Source organism: Aythya fuligula, chromosome 17 (genome assembly GCF_009819795.1).
Source record: "Aythya fuligula isolate bAytFul2 chromosome 17, bAytFul2.pri, whole genome shotgun sequence".
Classification (NCBI taxonomy): Eukaryota; Metazoa; Chordata; class Aves; order Anseriformes; family Anatidae; genus Aythya; species Aythya fuligula.
In genome coordinates, this window is record NC_045575.1 from 9698884 (window position 1) to 9717313 (window position 18430).

At 40.0% G+C, this 18430-nt stretch overlaps 1 protein-coding gene across 2 annotated transcripts in view; it reads right to left on the reverse strand.

The window, feature by feature from the left end:
• Window positions 1–245: 245 nt before the first annotated feature.
• Window positions 246–18430, reverse strand: part of CLTCL1 (clathrin heavy chain like 1) — a 37230-nt gene continuing 19045 nt past the window's right edge. The window contains exons 12-33 of one of the 2 annotated variants that reach the window (XM_032199276.1): window positions 18206–18370; window positions 17574–17754; window positions 17033–17196; window positions 16161–16286; window positions 15700–15842; window positions 14852–15086; window positions 12856–12978; window positions 12300–12445; window positions 11723–11906; window positions 10957–11149; window positions 10313–10470; window positions 10056–10220; window positions 9522–9629; window positions 8982–9149; window positions 8751–8900; window positions 7835–7966; window positions 7350–7460; window positions 6590–6760; window positions 5569–5790; window positions 4840–4860; window positions 2614–2689; window positions 246–1574 (exon numbers count right to left, since the gene is read on the reverse strand). In XM_032199276.1, coding sequence (XP_032055167.1) covers window positions 1459–1574; window positions 2614–2689; window positions 4840–4860; window positions 5569–5790; window positions 6590–6760; window positions 7350–7460; window positions 7835–7966; window positions 8751–8900; window positions 8982–9149; window positions 9522–9629; window positions 10056–10220; window positions 10313–10470; window positions 10957–11149; window positions 11723–11906; window positions 12300–12445; window positions 12856–12978; window positions 14852–15086; window positions 15700–15842; window positions 16161–16286; window positions 17033–17196; window positions 17574–17754; window positions 18206–18370 — 3258 coding nt within the window. In that variant the 3' untranslated portion in view covers window positions 246–1458. The remainder of the gene's footprint in view (window positions 1575–2613; window positions 2690–4839; window positions 4861–5568; window positions 5791–6589; window positions 6761–7349; window positions 7461–7834; window positions 7967–8750; window positions 8901–8981; window positions 9150–9521; window positions 9630–10055; window positions 10221–10312; window positions 10471–10956; window positions 11150–11722; window positions 11907–12299; window positions 12446–12855; window positions 12979–14851; window positions 15087–15699; window positions 15843–16160; window positions 16287–17032; window positions 17197–17573; window positions 17755–18205; window positions 18371–18430) is intronic. The other variant, XM_032199277.1, reaches the window with a different exon arrangement.

An 18430-nucleotide genomic window follows, 5' to 3' on the forward strand; every position in this document is an offset into this window, starting at 1 on the left:
GTGACCGCCTCCTGCAGCATGACCCCTGCACATGACAACATGTACTGTCTTCATTGAAGAGACCACAACCCCCTTTTACGTTACTTGCTAAGCCCTCTACGGTATGTGCTTTGGCACAATTATCCCTTGTCCTGTCTGGCATCCTTAGCTGTCACAGATTAAGAAAGCTGATGCTTTAAGTGGTAGTGCATTACTACTAACCAGTCCCCACCCCCAAGATAGGAAGACTAGAACCACACAGTGGATACTGCAGTTTTACATTTATAGTTGGACTTTTATAATATTCAAGATTAGCACAAGATTCATAACCATAAATTATACATTGTTATCTAAGTACATAAAACGTTAATGATACATGTATTTGAAGAGTGGCACAAAGTAATAATACATCCCTGTTGGCATTCTCAAAGAAAGAGGTGGGTGGTAGACACACCATTGATACTACTGCAGCATAGCAGAACTGAGTCACTGCATCTTGTTAATTCAGATGGTGCTGACTGCCCACCAGACAGGGTCAGAACATGGTGTGGCAAGAAGCCAATGCCAGAATCAATTAAAGGTGCAAATAAAAAAGTCAGGATTATGGCCCTCCCTACCGCCTCATTATTTTAGCAGTATGCCCCCCTCCCCAGCCCTGACGCTGTGCTCTTGCATCTTTAGTACTTTGGCAGGCCATGCACACTCCCATGTTCACTTGCCACACATAGCTGAGGTTTCCTTTAGTACCATTTAACGTCAACAAGTAACATGCTCTCCTCTTGATAAACAAAAAGGATCTGGGAAATGTTTGCTCTCTGGCATGAGAAGATTTATTTTCTTTAAGTCTCAGATCTACTCCAGAAAATATAGAACAGACTCCAACAGCATTGAACCCCAACAGCATTATTGTCCAGAAAAGGAAGCTTTCCCAATATTCCTCTAAACATTCAGAGCACAAATATCAGAAAGCCCAATTTCTTTTGCACGTAAGACTGCAAACAAAATGGGGTAGTCAGATGTACATAAGCTTTCAACAATTCATTATTAAGGAGATGCTTCACTGAATTGTTAACAACCCTGCTACTTCAGTAGCTTCAGCTAAAGCTTTAACAACTTGGTGCCAGGCAATTTCCCAGCTGCCTTCAATGGGCTTTGCAAAAGAAAAAAATATGCTCTTCTCCCTGGCCTCAAGCAGTTATTGCTATATGAGTTAGTGAAATAGTGCCTTAACTTCAGACAAGAGTCTCACAATGTCATTAACAAAAGCTGCCTTTCAGAGGTTGAAATGTAACCGGACAATAATCAATAAATAACAGTAACAGGCATCCCGTTGAAGTCTCCTCACTGAGCAGGGCAGCAAGTGTGTTCAGCCAACAGAAAGTCATCTGTGCCTTTAGGACCATTGTACACTTCTTGGAGAAGTTAAAAAGGGACGGGAAGGAAGAGAACAGAGACAGCGAAGGTCTGTCAGAGAGCTAGTTACATATTGAAACCATAAACAGGTGGCTGGGTGAATCCCGGTGCTGAGTATCCGTATGGGAAGTTTGCCTGGGGAGGTACTGCACTGGGGCCTGCTGTTAACATCAACTGCTGGCCTGGAAAAGCATGAGAAAAAAAAGAAAAAAAAAAAAAAAAGAGTTAGTTTCAGTACCCAAGGTCCCCAGATGCTAGCTGTACTACGGGACTGAATTATTAGGCTTTTAGCTAAAAATCAGCCACTGTGCAAGCACACACTAGCAAGTTACACTATTACTCAACATGCACCACACAGAGTGGGCACTTAGGCCATCTGCTCTCGCTACCAGAAAACTAAGAAAGCAAGGCAAGACTCAGATGGGAAGAGGAATATCAGCTGTTCTTGATGGCAAGATAAACGTGGCTTGTTTTGAAAAGACCACACTAAAAGCCAAACTGAATCTGTTTAAACACCATGCATGGTAAGAACTCAACAGTAAAACAATTCAAGCAATTAGTTAGGTCAGTTAGGTCTCAGTCTGGAAAGTGCTGCAAAAGGCCTGAATGTACCTTGATAGAAGATTTGTTTTCATCACTAGGAGCACACATGCCTCATGCATATATTAAATTTAAGTTAACATTTACATTAGACAGTGAACCAGTCACATCCTTCCCTTACCAGCCACTTCTAGGTGCTTGTTAGCAGAATGCCTCTTCATAGGGGCTTCTAAAATAGCAGCACACTTGGACAGCCATGGTTTTTTGGCTGCATTTGTCTTAAAATGGATGAACTAGAAAGCCAGTCTGCCTTTCTACTTGGAAGAGCAGAAAGCAGACACATTCCTCTTAGAAAGGAACAACAGGAGGAATTAGCATGCTCTTTAAGTTATTTCTGGGGTTGTGCACACCTTGGTATCCCCTCTCCTGTTACCATACTAAAAGGCTATTCCTAAGCTAGGGTTCTGAGCCATGTAAGAGGAGTAATACATTCGCTGAAGAGTAGAAGTACTGTAAGAGTGAGATGTCACTTCAACAACTTGTACAGTCCATCTAGCAGAGACGACCATTTTACTAGCTACTGGAAACCAGCTTACTTTGGAGACAGTCATTCAAGTAACCTCCATAAAGAGAGACCGCAGTGGCAATAGGTAATCAATTAAAACCAAGTCTTTCACCTACCAAATACTATTGGAGTGGGTTCAGTTACTTGTTCCTCTTCTTTTCTTAGGCTTTCAGAAGCATCAAGTTTATCCACCTACATTGAAGTGAACAGGAGATGTATGAAGGCCTTGCCCAGTAATTGCACTATACACGAGGCTTTCAATGCCTGGTACCTTAGCTATCAAGGGTTCCTTACTGTAGTACATTTTGGAGACTATGGCTGGGAACATGTAGACTGAAACTCTGTAATCCTGCCTTCCCAATTGCTTTAGTTTTATTGCAATAGCTGTCAAATGTAGCTGAGAAAGACCACTATTACCTTCAAGCACAGCATTTTTGGGAGCCCTGCTCTTGTTACTGTTATCTCTATGATAAAGAAAACAAGTCAGCTCACTGTACTTCCAAGGATCATCTCAAACGAGCCTAACCTAGTTGTCTGCCTCATTGTCTATTAACCTGCAAGCCCTCTCCCCTTCATTAAGGGCACCTAAATATTTGCAAATATTCCAGACCATGAAGTTTAATCTTATCTACAACTACAGCCTAACTCTGGTTACAGAGTACTGGTTTAAATGTATTAATATCCACATAGACTCCTTTTAGAGGAAATTCTAGAACCATAACAGGAAGTGGTCTAGTTGTATCAGCTTTATATAGAGCCCAGTGTTGTGCGAAATAAAGCTTTGTTCATGCTAAATCACTTGTCAGAGTGCTATAGTAGTGCAGGAGCTCTGAACACAGCTTTAAATTGGGGGTGGAAGGGTGAGAGGTGAGGGCAGAGAAGGCAACGGTACCTTCCTTCTTTCATGTTTTAAGAGTTACGTCTTCTGTAAGTGAACCATTGAGACTGAAGGCTGCGAAGGCATAAAATCACACAGCTTCATATCCAGATACAGATAGTACTAACATCTGGGAAAACCTTCTTTTAGCCCAATGCTGTATTTCAGCTGCTCCTCAGCCTCCTTTCCCACTAAAACGATCATATCCAATTTGATGAGTGCTGCAAAAGGGGTCTCTATTATATTTTAGAGACGTTATCTGGATCTGTTGCCTAACAGTTTCCTGATTTTTTTTTTTAAGTTTGCTGCTCAAATTAATAACTTGAGTGGCAGTATGTCTTAACTCATTCCCTCAGAGCTGTCAACCTAACAGCTTTTCAGGAAAACACTCAGTATTAGTGTTACAAATGCTGTCCCTATTACTGTGGGTCAAAGCAATTGAGCGCTACTGCTTTCAAACTAGTTGTATTGCTGTATTTATGGTCTGGGATTCCCACTCTCTTCTGAGTTAGACTTTACTCTTTACTGGCCCTAAAGCATTAAGGAATTTGGAACAGAAGTGCAGTTACTCCCTCTGTTGGAGAAACAGCAAGCATGCTGGGAGCAGATTCCCTAAAGAAGGGACTAAAACAGCAATTCCAGCAAAGGCTGAACTTTCTGATTTGATGGCTAGAAGTGAAGTTGTTCGAAAGGTTTCCAAATCAATGTTACCATACTTTTTGTACCCAGCCCCTTCTGGGACATAGGCTATTCTATGCTTTCACACCTTTAGTTTAATGCATAAGAGAAAAATAAGTTCTGGAGGACTTACAGACTCAGCTGATAAACCAGTCTATTCTTTTGTACCTTTGAAGTTAGTTACATGACAGAATTTCAGACATATTACAACATTTATAAAACCCATTCTCTAATTTTATGTTTGTAGTTAATTCAGACTAAATTAGTTCCACTGTAAACCATTTTCATCATGCAGATTTTCCTTTTGTCAAGTTATCTGGTATTTAGTAAGATATCACTTGTAAATCCAACCAGCAATTTAAAAACCGTGATCTTGAAGGTAAACTTCACATGGAAGAGTAACAAGTGATCTTGTGTGGCAAGTTTCACCTCAGTAGAGTTTGAGGAGGAAGAGTTTAAGATCAGTGAAAGTACTTTCATTATACTAATGGGCAAGACTTACAGGTATCTGTAAAAGATACCTGCCACGTGTTTTCTGTAATACAGTAATTAGGAGCCTAAACAGTCAAGTCCTCAATTACTTGCTTCCATTTCTCATGAAAAAGAGCAGAGTCTGGTTGGATTTTCAAGTTGCTTGTGAATAGTTATCCTTTTAGCATTAGAAAATGAACAGAAAATGAGTTAGAACTGCTTTTCTGGCAGAAGCTACAGCTAGATTCCTGTAAAAGAATCCTAGGGTATTGAGGGACACAAATGAACACAAAAGAGTTTGAAATCAGAGTGTCACCTTATAGAACAGCCCATCAACCTGCAAGAAAATTCAGAGGGGAATACTTAACATGACTGATGAGAGACAACCTGAAGCAGTCACTTCTAGATTACTGATTTCAATAGAATTCTCCACTGTGATGTCCTACACAACACTAGAGCCTTTTAAGGAAGGATCTTTAATATCCTGGGGGCTGCTTGAGACAAGCATTGCAGGACCACACATGATCAGAATCTCTCCCTTCTCAGTTCAAGACTAGCTACTGGTATCAGCATTGTACAGCCAGACTATGCATCTGAAGTTCTGTCTTCCATAAACACCTTATTTTCAGTAATTTAGTAATACAGCTGATGTAGGAACAGTGGGTACTGTTACCGAGTGTAGTTTTTGAATAACTAACAAGAAAACATACAGAGTACTTTCACAGTTATACCAAATATAAAATGATGCAGGTTCACTTCAGCAAGTCCTCAACTTCATCAACTATGCAGCTGCTCTAAGAAGCATACAGTTGCTCACCCCCATTGTTACAAGCAAAAGTTAACTACACCTCTTTCAAGTCCTATGCTTTCTATTTAGAAGTTTAGCTATCTAGCCTGAAGTGACTAAACCCAGAGAAATTCCCAGAGGAGTTGGTGTGAGGAATAATAATACTCTAAATACATGCAAAGAGCTTTACCTGGTTTGCATAACACTAATTGCCCAGCAGACTAAAACACTCAACTTCTTAGCCTATGCAATACTCACTTTGGTAAGGTACTCTCTCATCACTTGGATGAAATAAGGCATTGCAAAGTCCATGATGTTATGCCTCCATGCCAACTCAAGGACTACATCTGGGTGCAGCAAGTCATAACACGTGAAAAGGCAGGCTGCAAAACACTCCTGCTTGCCTTCTTCCAGGAACCACTGAAGCAGCTTCTCAGCTAGTTCTGCATCTTTGGACTCTGCAGCATACTGCATAGCATCCTAGAGAAAAGGACAACAGTTAAGCTTGACCCTTGTCTGTGAGTTTGTTGTTTTACACCTTATGTATATGAAACTGCTAGCTAGACGAGCCATGTATTTTGCATACCATGAAGTTAGTCTTTCACATCACCACATATGTTGTGTAGGAGCTAAGTTACAGTATACACACTCAGTTAAGTCCTCTTATTCCCAGGCAGCCCTGGTGCTCATTTTAAGGAAAGCCTGTTGTACATTCAGTTAAGTACCTGAAGTGGCCCAATGAGATTTTGCTTAGTTTTGTAGCAGCAAAGATAAACTTTCTGGTATCCCACCTACTTCACAATTAGACATTAAGGATAACCTACAGCAGAAGGAACTACTGCATCAACTGCTTGGTATCTGGTGAGACTGAAGACTATTTGTCAGCTTTCCTACAGAGCACTCAAGAACTGGCTCATGTGAAATCACTACAGGCTTAAGTGCTGTACCACTCTACTCATGTTTCATCTCTACCCTATATGGACAAAGTCTTTAGGACTACACGGAATGTTCTGCACTGATAGAGAAAATTGTACAGATGCCTTTGATGGATATAGAGAAATCTCTGAGTACAGGACAGCATTATCAAATTAGATTTAAGGTCTACATTTGAAATTGCAAGCTGTTCTGCTCTAAGATTCTTTCCTTAAACTTCAAGGGAAGGGCTAAGACTCACTGGAATCCCAGATTTGAAACTAACAGAATGCATTCAGTTTCCAGGAGCCTATGCTTCAGCGATCAGACTCTTTGACAGTCAGGGAGAAAAGCTGTGTTAACTCACCTTATACAGATGGTCTTTCTTGCATAGCTCCACACTCTGTTTCCAGCGGTTGTTGCCCTTATACAAGTATGCTGCAATACGCCTAAATTCAATTAGTTCATGCTTTTCCAGACGCTGAGCCAGTGTTATGTTATCAAAGTTGTCATAGGCATCAATGGAAGCTCTCAAACCCTGTTTGAAATAAAATTGTTACCCATGCTTCCAGATGATAGTAGGTGAGAGCTACAGGAGAAAAGCATCCAAGGATGCTTCACAAGTGCTTAGGTTATACCAGACAGATGTTGATGCTATGGCTGGCTACAGCTTCTTTGCCCTGCATATTTTGGGCAAGTTTGAAACAGTTTTTCACAACAACTTTCTCCTCCCAAAAACTATTTTTAATAAAGCAAGATTTTAACTCGGTTGTACAAACTTCACTTTGCAGACTAAATAGAATAGAAAATCTTATCTTACAAATTGCAGTCAACGGGGCCAGAAGCAAATTTGTTTACAGAAGTGTTGTCTACTGAAGTACACACCCAGTGCGGACCTTTGAGAAGTCTTGTTCTGAGAGAAGTAACTGTGGTATCTGCTTTGTTTGCAGGTTATCAGATTGTGACCAAAGCACCCCATGGTCCAAAGGGTCTGATTCTATTCCCTACTACTGTTACACTGCAGAAGTTTCCTTCTGCTCAAGGGAATTACACCTCATCAGCTGGGAAAGAACTAAACCATGACTATTTTTTTGATCAGGCCTACTGGTCTCTTTTGTGGGGCTCACCTGGTAGTCTTCCTCCTCTGTTAAAAGGTTATTTAGAGCTTCATTAACTCCTTTGTTGTTGTGGTTCTGGACTGAACGCAAGTAAGGCTTTACTAGAAGTAGCTGATTAACCTGGAATTAAGATATTTTCAATACAAAATTAATTATACTAGTTCTGACACTTGATACTCCTGAAACAAGTTCCCAATTCTTATAGCAAGAGTTTATGCTTTCTGTCACAGGACTGTGTATGCTTACTATCAGAACTACAGACAAGTCACATTGCATTGTTGCTGCAAGTAAAATGAAACAGCCTCCTAGGCCAGTTATGCTAACTCTTCTAGTGCTTTCCATATTAACCAGGATTGGACTGCTTCTTAGTCCTTCATACTGCAGGGAAAGCCACCTGACAGATGCCAACCCTTTTTTTCTCCTCTTCAGACAGAGAGTAGAGTGTCTTAACTTGCACGGGGGTTTTCTTTTCACCCACTATATTCCAAACTCACCTTTGAGAAAAAATTGACTGTCCTCGTATGATCCAGTCGTGGAGATAATACAAGGAGAAGATCATTGATCAGCAGAGGTTTGTAGTCCAAGTAGAATTGCAAGGCTTTGTAATACAGCTCCACATTGGCCACCTGCATGGTTACACATTAGTTAGTATTTCAAATGCAAGTAAATCTAAGGTGCTTAGTTTGGATCACTTAACTCAGCAGAGAGTTTATCTGACTCTTAAATAAAAGCTTAAATTTTCTTCTACCGGACAGTAGCATTACACTTACATGCAGAATTCTTGTTGAATCTCATGACTGCTTCTAGTGTCATCTGCTTCCAGATGGTGAAGTTACAACCTAGCAGGAGCAGTTCAAACCAATTCTAACCCATCCACGGTTAAGAGATCCCAGCACTGGCAGCCCACTAAACTTAATGTGATCATGTGTTTAACTCCTAAAGGCTGTAAACTTAACCACTCTTAAGTTGTTGCTTTGACTAAACTATTCATTAATCCCCCTATTCTCCACTGCATTCATAGGACTGCCCAGCCAAATTCTCCCACTGAAATAGCTGGAAACATCTGCAAAGATTTTTCAAGAAATGTTACAACCTCAGACTGAGGCAACAGTCAGGTCAAAGATATTGAGGAGGTTGTGCCCTTGCTTGTGACCTATGATCCTGAACAGTCCCTGAAAACATTCTGTGCTATAGGCTGCCACTCAGCAGAACATGCTACACAACAGAAAACAAAGGGTACAAGCTTAGATTAATTATTGTGCTAAACTGTTTGGATGATTTGTTTTAAATACAGCATGAAAACTGGATAGTAGTAGCTCAAGCAAACTTAAGTGGGGATTCTGTTGTGCATTTTCGCCTCAGCTCTGAAAGAATCTTTCAGCACCTTTGTTCAGTCAACTATCAACTTGCCTTGGCAATTATGTCTTTAAACTGCCCTTCTTTCCAGGCATCGGTGGGATGATTCATCATTGTAATTATTGCATTGTCATACTCCTCATATTTGTCATAAAGGAATACGAGTTCTGCCCAGAGATGAGCCTGTTCTGCAGCTCTGAGCACCTGATAAAACAAGAAGACAGTCAGTTTGATGCATTAACAGCTTCCCTACTTCACTTGCAGTGTAGTTACTTTGCTGCATACCTTTGGAATATTAACTCGAGACCAAAAGAGCTCCAGATGTTCCCTCATTTTCTGAGGCTTGAATTTAGAGTATAAGATGGCAAGTTCAGTAAACATTCCCATGTGAGCACGCTCTAGACCCAAAGCAGCTTCCAAAAGAGCAATCAGTTCTTCAAAGTAGCCACGATCCTGGATATTAGAAAAATAAGGATTAATTGAAAATTCATAACCAACTAGCACTTAAAACTTGCTAAAAATAAAAAGCTTATTTATTTAAATTCAACAAACTTTTCTCTCCAAATTAGAGTGCTTAGTTTTATAAGACACTATTCGAATAAGGCAACAGAATTGTAAAAGAAGGGACAGTGAAAGCTATCACCCATCCATTTACTATAAAAAGTTTGCATGCAACTATTAGGAAATAGAGGAAGAATAAATTCAATTCACTTCTGCAGTCATTAAAAATTAGTCCCACAGGGTGTCAGGTTTTAGCTGGGACCACTTTATTAGCAGATACAAGTATGCTGTATAAATTTTCTAGGACATAAACAGTGATCTAACCTGATAGTAACTAATCAGCTCTTCAAGTTCATCAGCATGAATGACTATGTGTAAGCCACATATCTGTGCCAAGCGGAATTCTTTTCCATCCACACATGCAAAGCATACCTGTAATGAGAGGCAGCAAACAGTCAGTTCACAGGAGAATACTGCAATGCTTATATAGACCCCATATATTAAAGGAGAAAGTTAATTTGCAAAGCTTTAACAAATTAATGGCTTACTAGAGTTCCAAATAGCTATTACTGTAATACTTGCTCTAGAATTAAAATCTCTGCCATTCATTTTACACTGTTCTGAAAATAACCTTTATTATCTTGGGAAAGACGACAGTTTATGAAGATACATATGTGCTCTGTAGCCAGAAACAGCAGGTCACTATCAGAGATCATCACAGATGATTATGAATCAACTGTTCTTTATTTCCCACATTACTGACAAAGAAAGGAGTCCAATTATGCTCAAAAGCAACATGCTCAGAAGCAACAACAGAGCACTTTCTGCAGATTATTAAAAACCACAAGTTTTAGTTACCTCCTTCCAAGTCCTTGTGCTGTTGGCTTTGCGGCCACTGTCCACTGCTGCCTGATACTCTCCAAGGTGTACCAAGGTAGATGCCAGGCGAGCAAAGTTAGACACGTTGTTATAGAGTAGTTTTGCTGCTTCATACATCCCTTCTTCGTAACAGCGATCACCAACCTGGATTAGGAGTCCAAGGTAAAGAAGGGTAACAGCAAGAATCAAGTCTGCCAAGTGGCAAGTCAGACATAGGAACTGTGATCAAGACATACCTGCTGTATATGGGCATTATTAGGGCCACTAATAAACTCCTCCAGTTCTGAGAGACGATTAGTTTTTGCCAAGGCAAAAATAAGTTCCGTCTCTACATAAGACTCTCTAGCCTTCTTCCTGGCCATCTGTAAGAACTTGACTAGGTCCTCCCAGTTATCTTGAAGAGAAAAGAGATATTTCAGATCCTCTATTTAGTTATTCTGTCTTGCTCTCCTTGCTCACATCAGGTAAACAGTTGTCACCAGTATGCTCAATAACAGTAAGTCATCTGCATCTGAGTTAACGTATACTCTGCTAAACACTGAGTCACCTTCATATAAGGTTGAACTTCTTACAACTATCCTAGAATTCAATTGGCAAGCAATTCTGCCACATACAGCTAAAATCAGCACACTATACTCAGTTGTATTTAGACCATAACGGTACAAATTATCTTCGAGGGAAGGTCTATTGCTGTTGTAGCAAAACAGACAAGTTTGTTGACAGGACTCTCACTAAACTGACTCATCCACTCCATAGACCAGCTGGTCCAATTTATTCTGAAACAGAATTTGCAAATCTCAAGAATCTTTGCTGCTCAAGGTAAATGAAATAACCCAACTCTTAGCCAAGCAATCTTAAGTTTGAAGATAATTTGGCTTACCGTTTCTATTAGCTGCTTGAACAACTTCCATGTAGGCAGATGGATCATCTGCCTTTATGTAGGAGTCAATGGCTTCCTTCACCAAGTCCTTCTGCAGCTGTGCTCTGGCTAGCTGGCTCCATACTGCTGGTTCATTACATCTCTCTGCAAATTCATAAGCACGGTCTAAATTGCCAATGTGTTCAATCAGTACCTGTTTGAAATTGAAATTGCAAGATAAAAAATAAAATAAAAATCAAAGCCTTGTAACATCATCCTTTCCACAAAACTCTTCCTTCAAACACATAGGTTGTTCTAAGTAAGCGATACAAAGCTAACTGCTTTTAGAAAAGCCCTTTCTGTCCAGTGAAGTAGAGCAGCAAGAATAAAACTCCTGTTGCTATCATTTATCCTCTACCCTGAAGAAGTCAGTATTCTGGCCTGAAGACAACGCCTAGAAGCATTTGATTCTCCTGCCCCTTTCAGGTGTAACTGTCCAAGGCAGTCATTCAGAGTCAAACGCAGCATGCACACAAGCGTGTAGCACAACACTCAAAAATCTTTTTATTACTTTGAACAGATCTGCATCTGAACTCATCAGTTTGAATCTGTTTTGTTATTCTTTGCACGTATTCCCACTTCTTGCTACAAACTGATATAATTTAGGAACCATACTGTTAATTGATTTAAGTTATAATCGTTCCAGGAGAATCAATGTAACATTACACTTTTTTCCATTTTCTCTATTACTAGCATTCTATATGTTCATGTAGGAACCACACCTCACCTGGATTGCTGAAGTATTAACATCAAATTTTCTGAATATAGCAAAGGCTTCTTCATATAGTTCATTACTGATGGCAATGTTTGCAATATCTGGGGCATCATAGTTATCCAGTCGATTAATGTACTCCATCACGCGGGTGCGGTCAGCCTTGATGGCAGTCAGGATCAGCAGATTCTGGAGATTCCTTTGGTTAACAAAAGGCATAGGTTATAAGCAGGTGTTGTGCACTGCTTAAGTGACACATATTGTACATGCAACAACAGCTGCATACACCTGCTTGCTGTTGATATCAACGACCTCTAATTCCCAGACTGAGGAATATTGATATTTGCCTTCCAAATGAAATTGCTTACCAGTGTTGGTGTTTTCTTTCAATGCATCACTGCAAATTGGATAGCATGAACTAGCTCTGTATTCAAATCACAAAGAACCTTAAGATCTCCTTGTTGGCCTGCCTATTCACATATAGCAGCGCTTAGGTCTTGGAACCAAGAAGCCCACAAAGAAGTTGGGTCACTTCACAACCTGAAGCGATGCACTGATTAGGCTAGATTTGTGAACAAAGCTCTCTTCTTACCTGTGTTCGCTGAATACAGAATTATCCAAGACAATTTTTTCCAATAACTCAATTAATTCATTAGGCAGGTCTGCAGTCATGAAAGCTTTCACAGTGACAGAAACCTCCTCTGGATCCTGCGTCTCTGATAAAGCTGTTTGGACAACCTGGATTTGAACGTGGGAGAATATTAAGCATTTTTCCCAAATGAGATATTTACCGCTACAAATTAAGGCTTCAGAACTTTGAAAGTATTGTCATACCCAGCAAGAAAGATCTACTGCTGTACTAGATGTACATATTAAAAGTCACACGTTGGGACTGCACAGGGAGCAAACTCACTAGAGACTCATTCTGTCCTGCGGGTCGCTCCATAGGACAGAACAATATCATCTTACTGATCATTAAAGTTTTCTGACCATGAAGCTCTGAGCTAATACTTGCCACTCAAACTCTTACAAACTTTTGTACAACTGAGATGAGGCCTCAGAGAACCTTGTGGGGAAGACAGCTACTTCAGTGTTTCACAATGGTTCTGACTTTTCCTTATAGTGACAGTTTACCCTTTGTGCTTTACCTGGTCAATAAGCTGCCGCCTGAATGGGTTGTTTTCTTCTAAAACATTTGCCCAGAGTTCAGGGTCCTTCCTGCGTACTAGATAGCGAGCCTCACTCTTAAACAGTGAGTTCTCATTGCAGACCTGAAGGAGAAGTTGCAAAAATCGGAATTAACATCAAGAGTTAGTACCACAAGACAGGTTTAACTAGCTGAGTCAGACAGTCTAAAAAACTGACTAGAACTAATTGCTGACCAATGCTAATGCCACAGACAAAGTTCTTACCCAACCTCTGATCTGGAAGGCTCATGGAGAAGGTCTCCAGCAGAATTCCTATAGCTTCTCTTGGTTTTGCCCGACAAAAGTACTGTGACAGTGGCTTCACAGTAACTATTTGCTTCTGTTTGAAGTGAAGACCTGCAGAAGCCTGAAGAACTTAAATTTTAAATCTAAGAAAGGGAGCCACTTGCTTGAGCGGTGTTAAGCAGTGAATTGAGGAATGGTGTTGGTGTTTAAAGCCAGAAATAGGTTACCTATTTGGTATCATTAACTTTATGCTAGAAATGTTCAGAGTAGCAGGTGGCTTGGTTTCCCCTGTTAAAACGTTAAGGGTACAGAATAAATATTGGATTTCCTATAGAAGAGCAACAAGTTGTTATGAGTTATGACCCTATTAGTGCCACTAATTTAAATGTCCAACTGGAAAAGTAGAAACCTGAAGGCCTATTCAGTCTTCTACCAATAGGTCATGTTCTGTTAGTATCAGAATTAGCTCTTGAAATCTCAAGTACTTCACTGTAAGCAAATTAGTAGTAGCACAATTTTCCTTTACATTATACATCTATTAGTTGCCTAGTTTCAGGAGTTGAGCCCTTTCCCAGGAAGGAGCAATGCCTCCAGAATAGTTCTCACAGGAGGAAAAGCTTTCATTCATGCCCTGAAGCACCCATTCAGAACATCAGCTCAAGGAAGAAACTGGTACTGACAGGTTTTTATGATTAATTGGAAAGTTAAAGCCTATCCTAACAAAGTCTCCTATGGAAACAATTCAGAGCCACTTTCATATTCTGAAGCAAGAAACAAGCTGAATATAGCCAGCTACAAAGGAGGTATTGCTTCAAAAATAGTTGCTTCAGGCTGAAAAGTCATCCACGTTTAGTGGCAATTCTAGATTACACCTTCCTTCTAACAACTACAGTGGGGGTCTTGTCAGGAAACAGCATTTACTTCCTTTTACACAGCGCAAAACAAGCTAGTTCTTACCCCTACACTGCTGACATTCTTTGCATATACTATATAAGGCAGAAGTGCAGGTAGGAGAACGTTTTCTTTAACAGCAGTCACAAACACTGCAATCTGACGTTAAGCTTTAGTGTTCAGTATCAGACACTAGAACATATTTGAAAAACACTGTGAACTTCACTTGCCCTTGAAATTCTAAGGGAGGTTCAAGGAATCAATAAGCTTAAGATAGGAAAAGAATGCTATCTGAACAAGTCCTTGCAGTTTGATTGTCAACATTTATTTTCCTCATTTCTAGTTGTGCATCAGAACAGTTCTTCAAGGGTCAACCACAGCAAGGGAAAATCACATCCCCCTTTCTAGTTTGAACCCAAAGTTTCAGGGAGGATTTTCTTCCTCCTACTGAGTTAAACTAGGTGACAACCTCTCCTTTCTGTTGATCAATTGCTCAATGCTCAAAGAAACTCAAGTTAACTGAGGTTTAACATTGGTATATTTGTCAGATGGGCCAAGTAAACTTGATCTAATTTTGAGCAGTCTGTGGATGAAAGATATGAATGGTACCTTAAATCTGCAGAGCTGCATTACTTTAGTTTTGACATAAAGCATGAGAACTCCTTGTTATCATAAAAATTTCTGTCTCCACGTAGAAGAATCCTGTCTACCTCAACTCCTGAGTGAGACTGTAAGACAGGATTCTGCAAATGTTAGTCAAATAGCAAGCTAAGTTTCTGCTTCAGGCAGCAAGTATGTTTATAAATGTAATTTTGCCAACCTTTATGAGTTCCAGATCACATTGCCCCCTCTCATATGCAACGCAGGCCAGATGAGGGTCCCTCTTTTCACAATATTTGCCAACTACACGGCTGTCATAGTAAGGATTCTCGCGAAGGAACCGCTCTGGATTATTATTACTATCAATGTAGATTTTGGCCAAGGCATTATGAGTCGCAGGTTCTTCACAGCCTTCATGAATCCTTGATTCGAGCCATGGCAACAGCAACTTAAGCCTTTGAAGAAGAAAACATTTTAGGTTTATAAGTTTGACCAAGGTATGCATGACAGATACTAATTAATACCTGGCGTTCCCTTCAAGCAAGTTCTTCTGGTCAAACTCAAAAGCAGATGGAAAACAGCCACCTATTTTTAAATAAGGTCTTAAATGAATGGAGGCCAGGTCTGCAGTTTAACATCAGGGAAGCTGGCAGGTGGCATTAGTTTTGTAATTTTTCTTTATAATTTCTGTTTTAAGTAGCTCTTCACACTTAAACCCATTTGTACATTTTACAGGTGGCTACAAACTAATTACACAAGCTGCCATGTGCCTACAATGAGACTGTTAAGACAATTTTATCCAGATTTACTCCAAAGGCACATCCCATGGGAAGATGTTCAGGAACCTAGAGTTCATATGCCATATTATCCATCATGTAGTGCTGCCAGGCATCTTATATTGCCCATGTAATTCAGAGACTCGCTAGCAAATCTGAACTGCTTTTCTATAAAGAAACATAAAACAATATTAATGTTGTGTCATTCAATAGAACCGCATCCAATTAAATTTGGGTGTGTACTAGGGTCAGGAAAGCCTGACACTGGTGTTTACAGATCAGTTTTCATTACCGATTTCTTTTTTCCACTTCAGCCACCAACTCATCTGTTGAGAACTGCCCTCTAACCACCATGATCAAGTTCTTAATTACATCTTCAGAACAATCCACATCAAGAAGCCCTCCAACCACTGCTGGTATACGGCTGGGATTCACCTAGAATAAGCCACAATCATTAAAATCAGTTATTAGCATTATTAATAACCCATCCCCAATCTTCCACATGAAGAAAGTTATAGTTAACAGTTTAAACTATGTTTTAAGAGCATTGATTTTTAAGTTACTAACACATCTGTATATGACTTCCAGGAAAAATTGCACTTGTAGGTTTGTGATAGAGGAGGGCTCAGTGAAGAGCCTCTGCATGAGAAGTGTGAGCATAGAAGATGTAGCCAAACCTGCTTTAGTCAACTGAAAGGTTAAGTTCCTTAGAAGGAAGGAAAGAACAAGAGCTTAAAAGTGCATTCTTCTTACCTTCTGTACATAGATCTCTATATACTTCTGCAGGTTATTGCGATATAAGTAGAGCACCAGGTCATGAACAAAGTCGAATCGGTCACAGACAATGATCAGAGGAAGTTGGTCTGTCAGCTTTGCCTCCTGTATTTTGTGCAACAAAAAATGTAAGAAAGCTACCATCCTTTGTCAAAGCATTTTCAAAGCAGTAAAGTCTGACCAAGTTGTCCCAACACTAGAAATCACAACGCATTCAAAAATTTAAGACTGCCAGCAGACAACTGACTTCAAAAGCAAGTTTGCCACTATGAGTGCCACACAGCCAATCAGACAATTGAGTTTTAAGTTTAGGCTCTTCAACAAGTGCCGTATTAGGCCCACATCCCTAGCTTCAACATGACTATCAATTCACATATCAATTCAGAAGACCATCGCTGGGCCAAGATCTTACTACAAAATTAAATGGCATTAAAATGCCATTTTACCAGTTACAAAGCATGCAAAGCGTTGTGCACGATGAGTCCTGTTTTAACAAGCTTTGTCTAGCCAATACCCTTGATAAACCTTTGGCTGATACTTCAGCATAGTATTTCCTTCTTCCAACCTGGATCCACCTACCATTAGGTGAAAACACAGCTTGTACCAAATTCATGAATATCATACCAGCTAGTTTTATAGGAATGGTGAACTTGTTTTTTTCCAGACAGAGCACAGAAGGACCTATTATATTCCTGCAAAAGGACTAGATTCCTATCTGGTTACACAGTAAACTATTCATGGCCATGCCAGATAATACTTGAGTTGCTATTTCCCTCCATTTAGAAGGCTGTAGTTCTGCTGCTAAGCAAAACATACAGAGGATTGCTTGATTTGTTAGACAGAATATTTACCTTCAGAAAGTTCTTCACCCGTTCTGGGTTATAGCAGTTACTTTCACGGCAGATTCTTTCTACTTCCTTTATCTGACCTGTCTTGCAAGCTGCCTGGATGTACTTGAAGTGAACATCTGGATCCTGGCTGAAGTTTACAATGGAACCCAAGAAATAGAACAGTCCTAGAAAGAGTCACATGTTTTTAATATAGTTAAAAGGTGAGTGAAGCAAGTCTACTTATGGGCTTCATCTTTTAACTTTGTTCAGCACTGCTGAGAGTAGTTTTCCTTCAACTGCAGGAAAAGCAGAAGTTTGTTCCCCCCCACCCCCACCCCAGCTTTCAGGTTTTGTCTCTCTCTGAGACTTACTCAAGAGGGTTAAGAAAGTTTCAAGACAAAGTTACCCCCAAAGTTATTCACTGTGATGAGCTCAGCACTTTGATCAATGCATTCCAAGATTCAGCCATGTGAAGGTACCTTTCCTATAAAAGCTACAATCCTTACTATAAGCTTCAGCTGAGTAGTGCTTCCGAGGAAGCTGCTTCCTTTTAATACTATACCTTCATAGCTTTTGAAAGATTCAAAAAGCTCCACAAGAGACTGGGTGCCAAGCTGTTCATGGTACTTAGAAGCAACCTGCACACAAAGCTGTAGATTTTGCCTAATGTTGGCTGACAGCATAGCACGCAAGCACTCCACCGAGTCTTCAACAGAGAGAGAGCCAAAGAAGTTCACAAGCCACTGCAAAGAGAAATTTTACTGAGTAAGTTATACAGGATTCATTTGACTTCTCACAACAGGACAACTAGCCAAAGTTTCTACCCCAGGCAAGTCTTTCATGTGTTAAGACCAAAGACTTGAAAAGAAACAGACTCATCATCTTTACAACTGCAACAAAAATGCAGGTTGGAAATAAGATCTGAAATGCCCACCTGAGAAACTGAAGGCAGACAAGCTATCAAAAGTATAGCTAAGGTTTAATCATTAACTATTAACATTAATATTATTAACAATAATAAATCATTAACTGGATAAATGTTCTTGAATCACAGTTACATGTGCTGCTTAGGTACTTGTAGAACATCTTCTAGCTGCTTCAGGGATTTTAGCAGTTACAGAAGTGCTAAGGAGAGGTCACTTCACCCACTGAAGCTCAGGCTTTCATTTTTTTTCCTGTGCTCAATAAACTTACCTCGGGATTCAAGAGATGAGTATGAACAACAGCACGTTTAATATCATAGAGATCGGTGTAGTGTTCCAAAGCTCGCTGGAGCAAGCCTGCCTTTTCACACAGCTGGGCAATATGAGCACGATCATAGTGTGTAAACATTTGGTTTCCAAGGATGGCATCTGCAACCTGGGAGATTACATTTCATTTCATACTCAGACTGTTAGAGAATCACAGCAGCTCAAACTG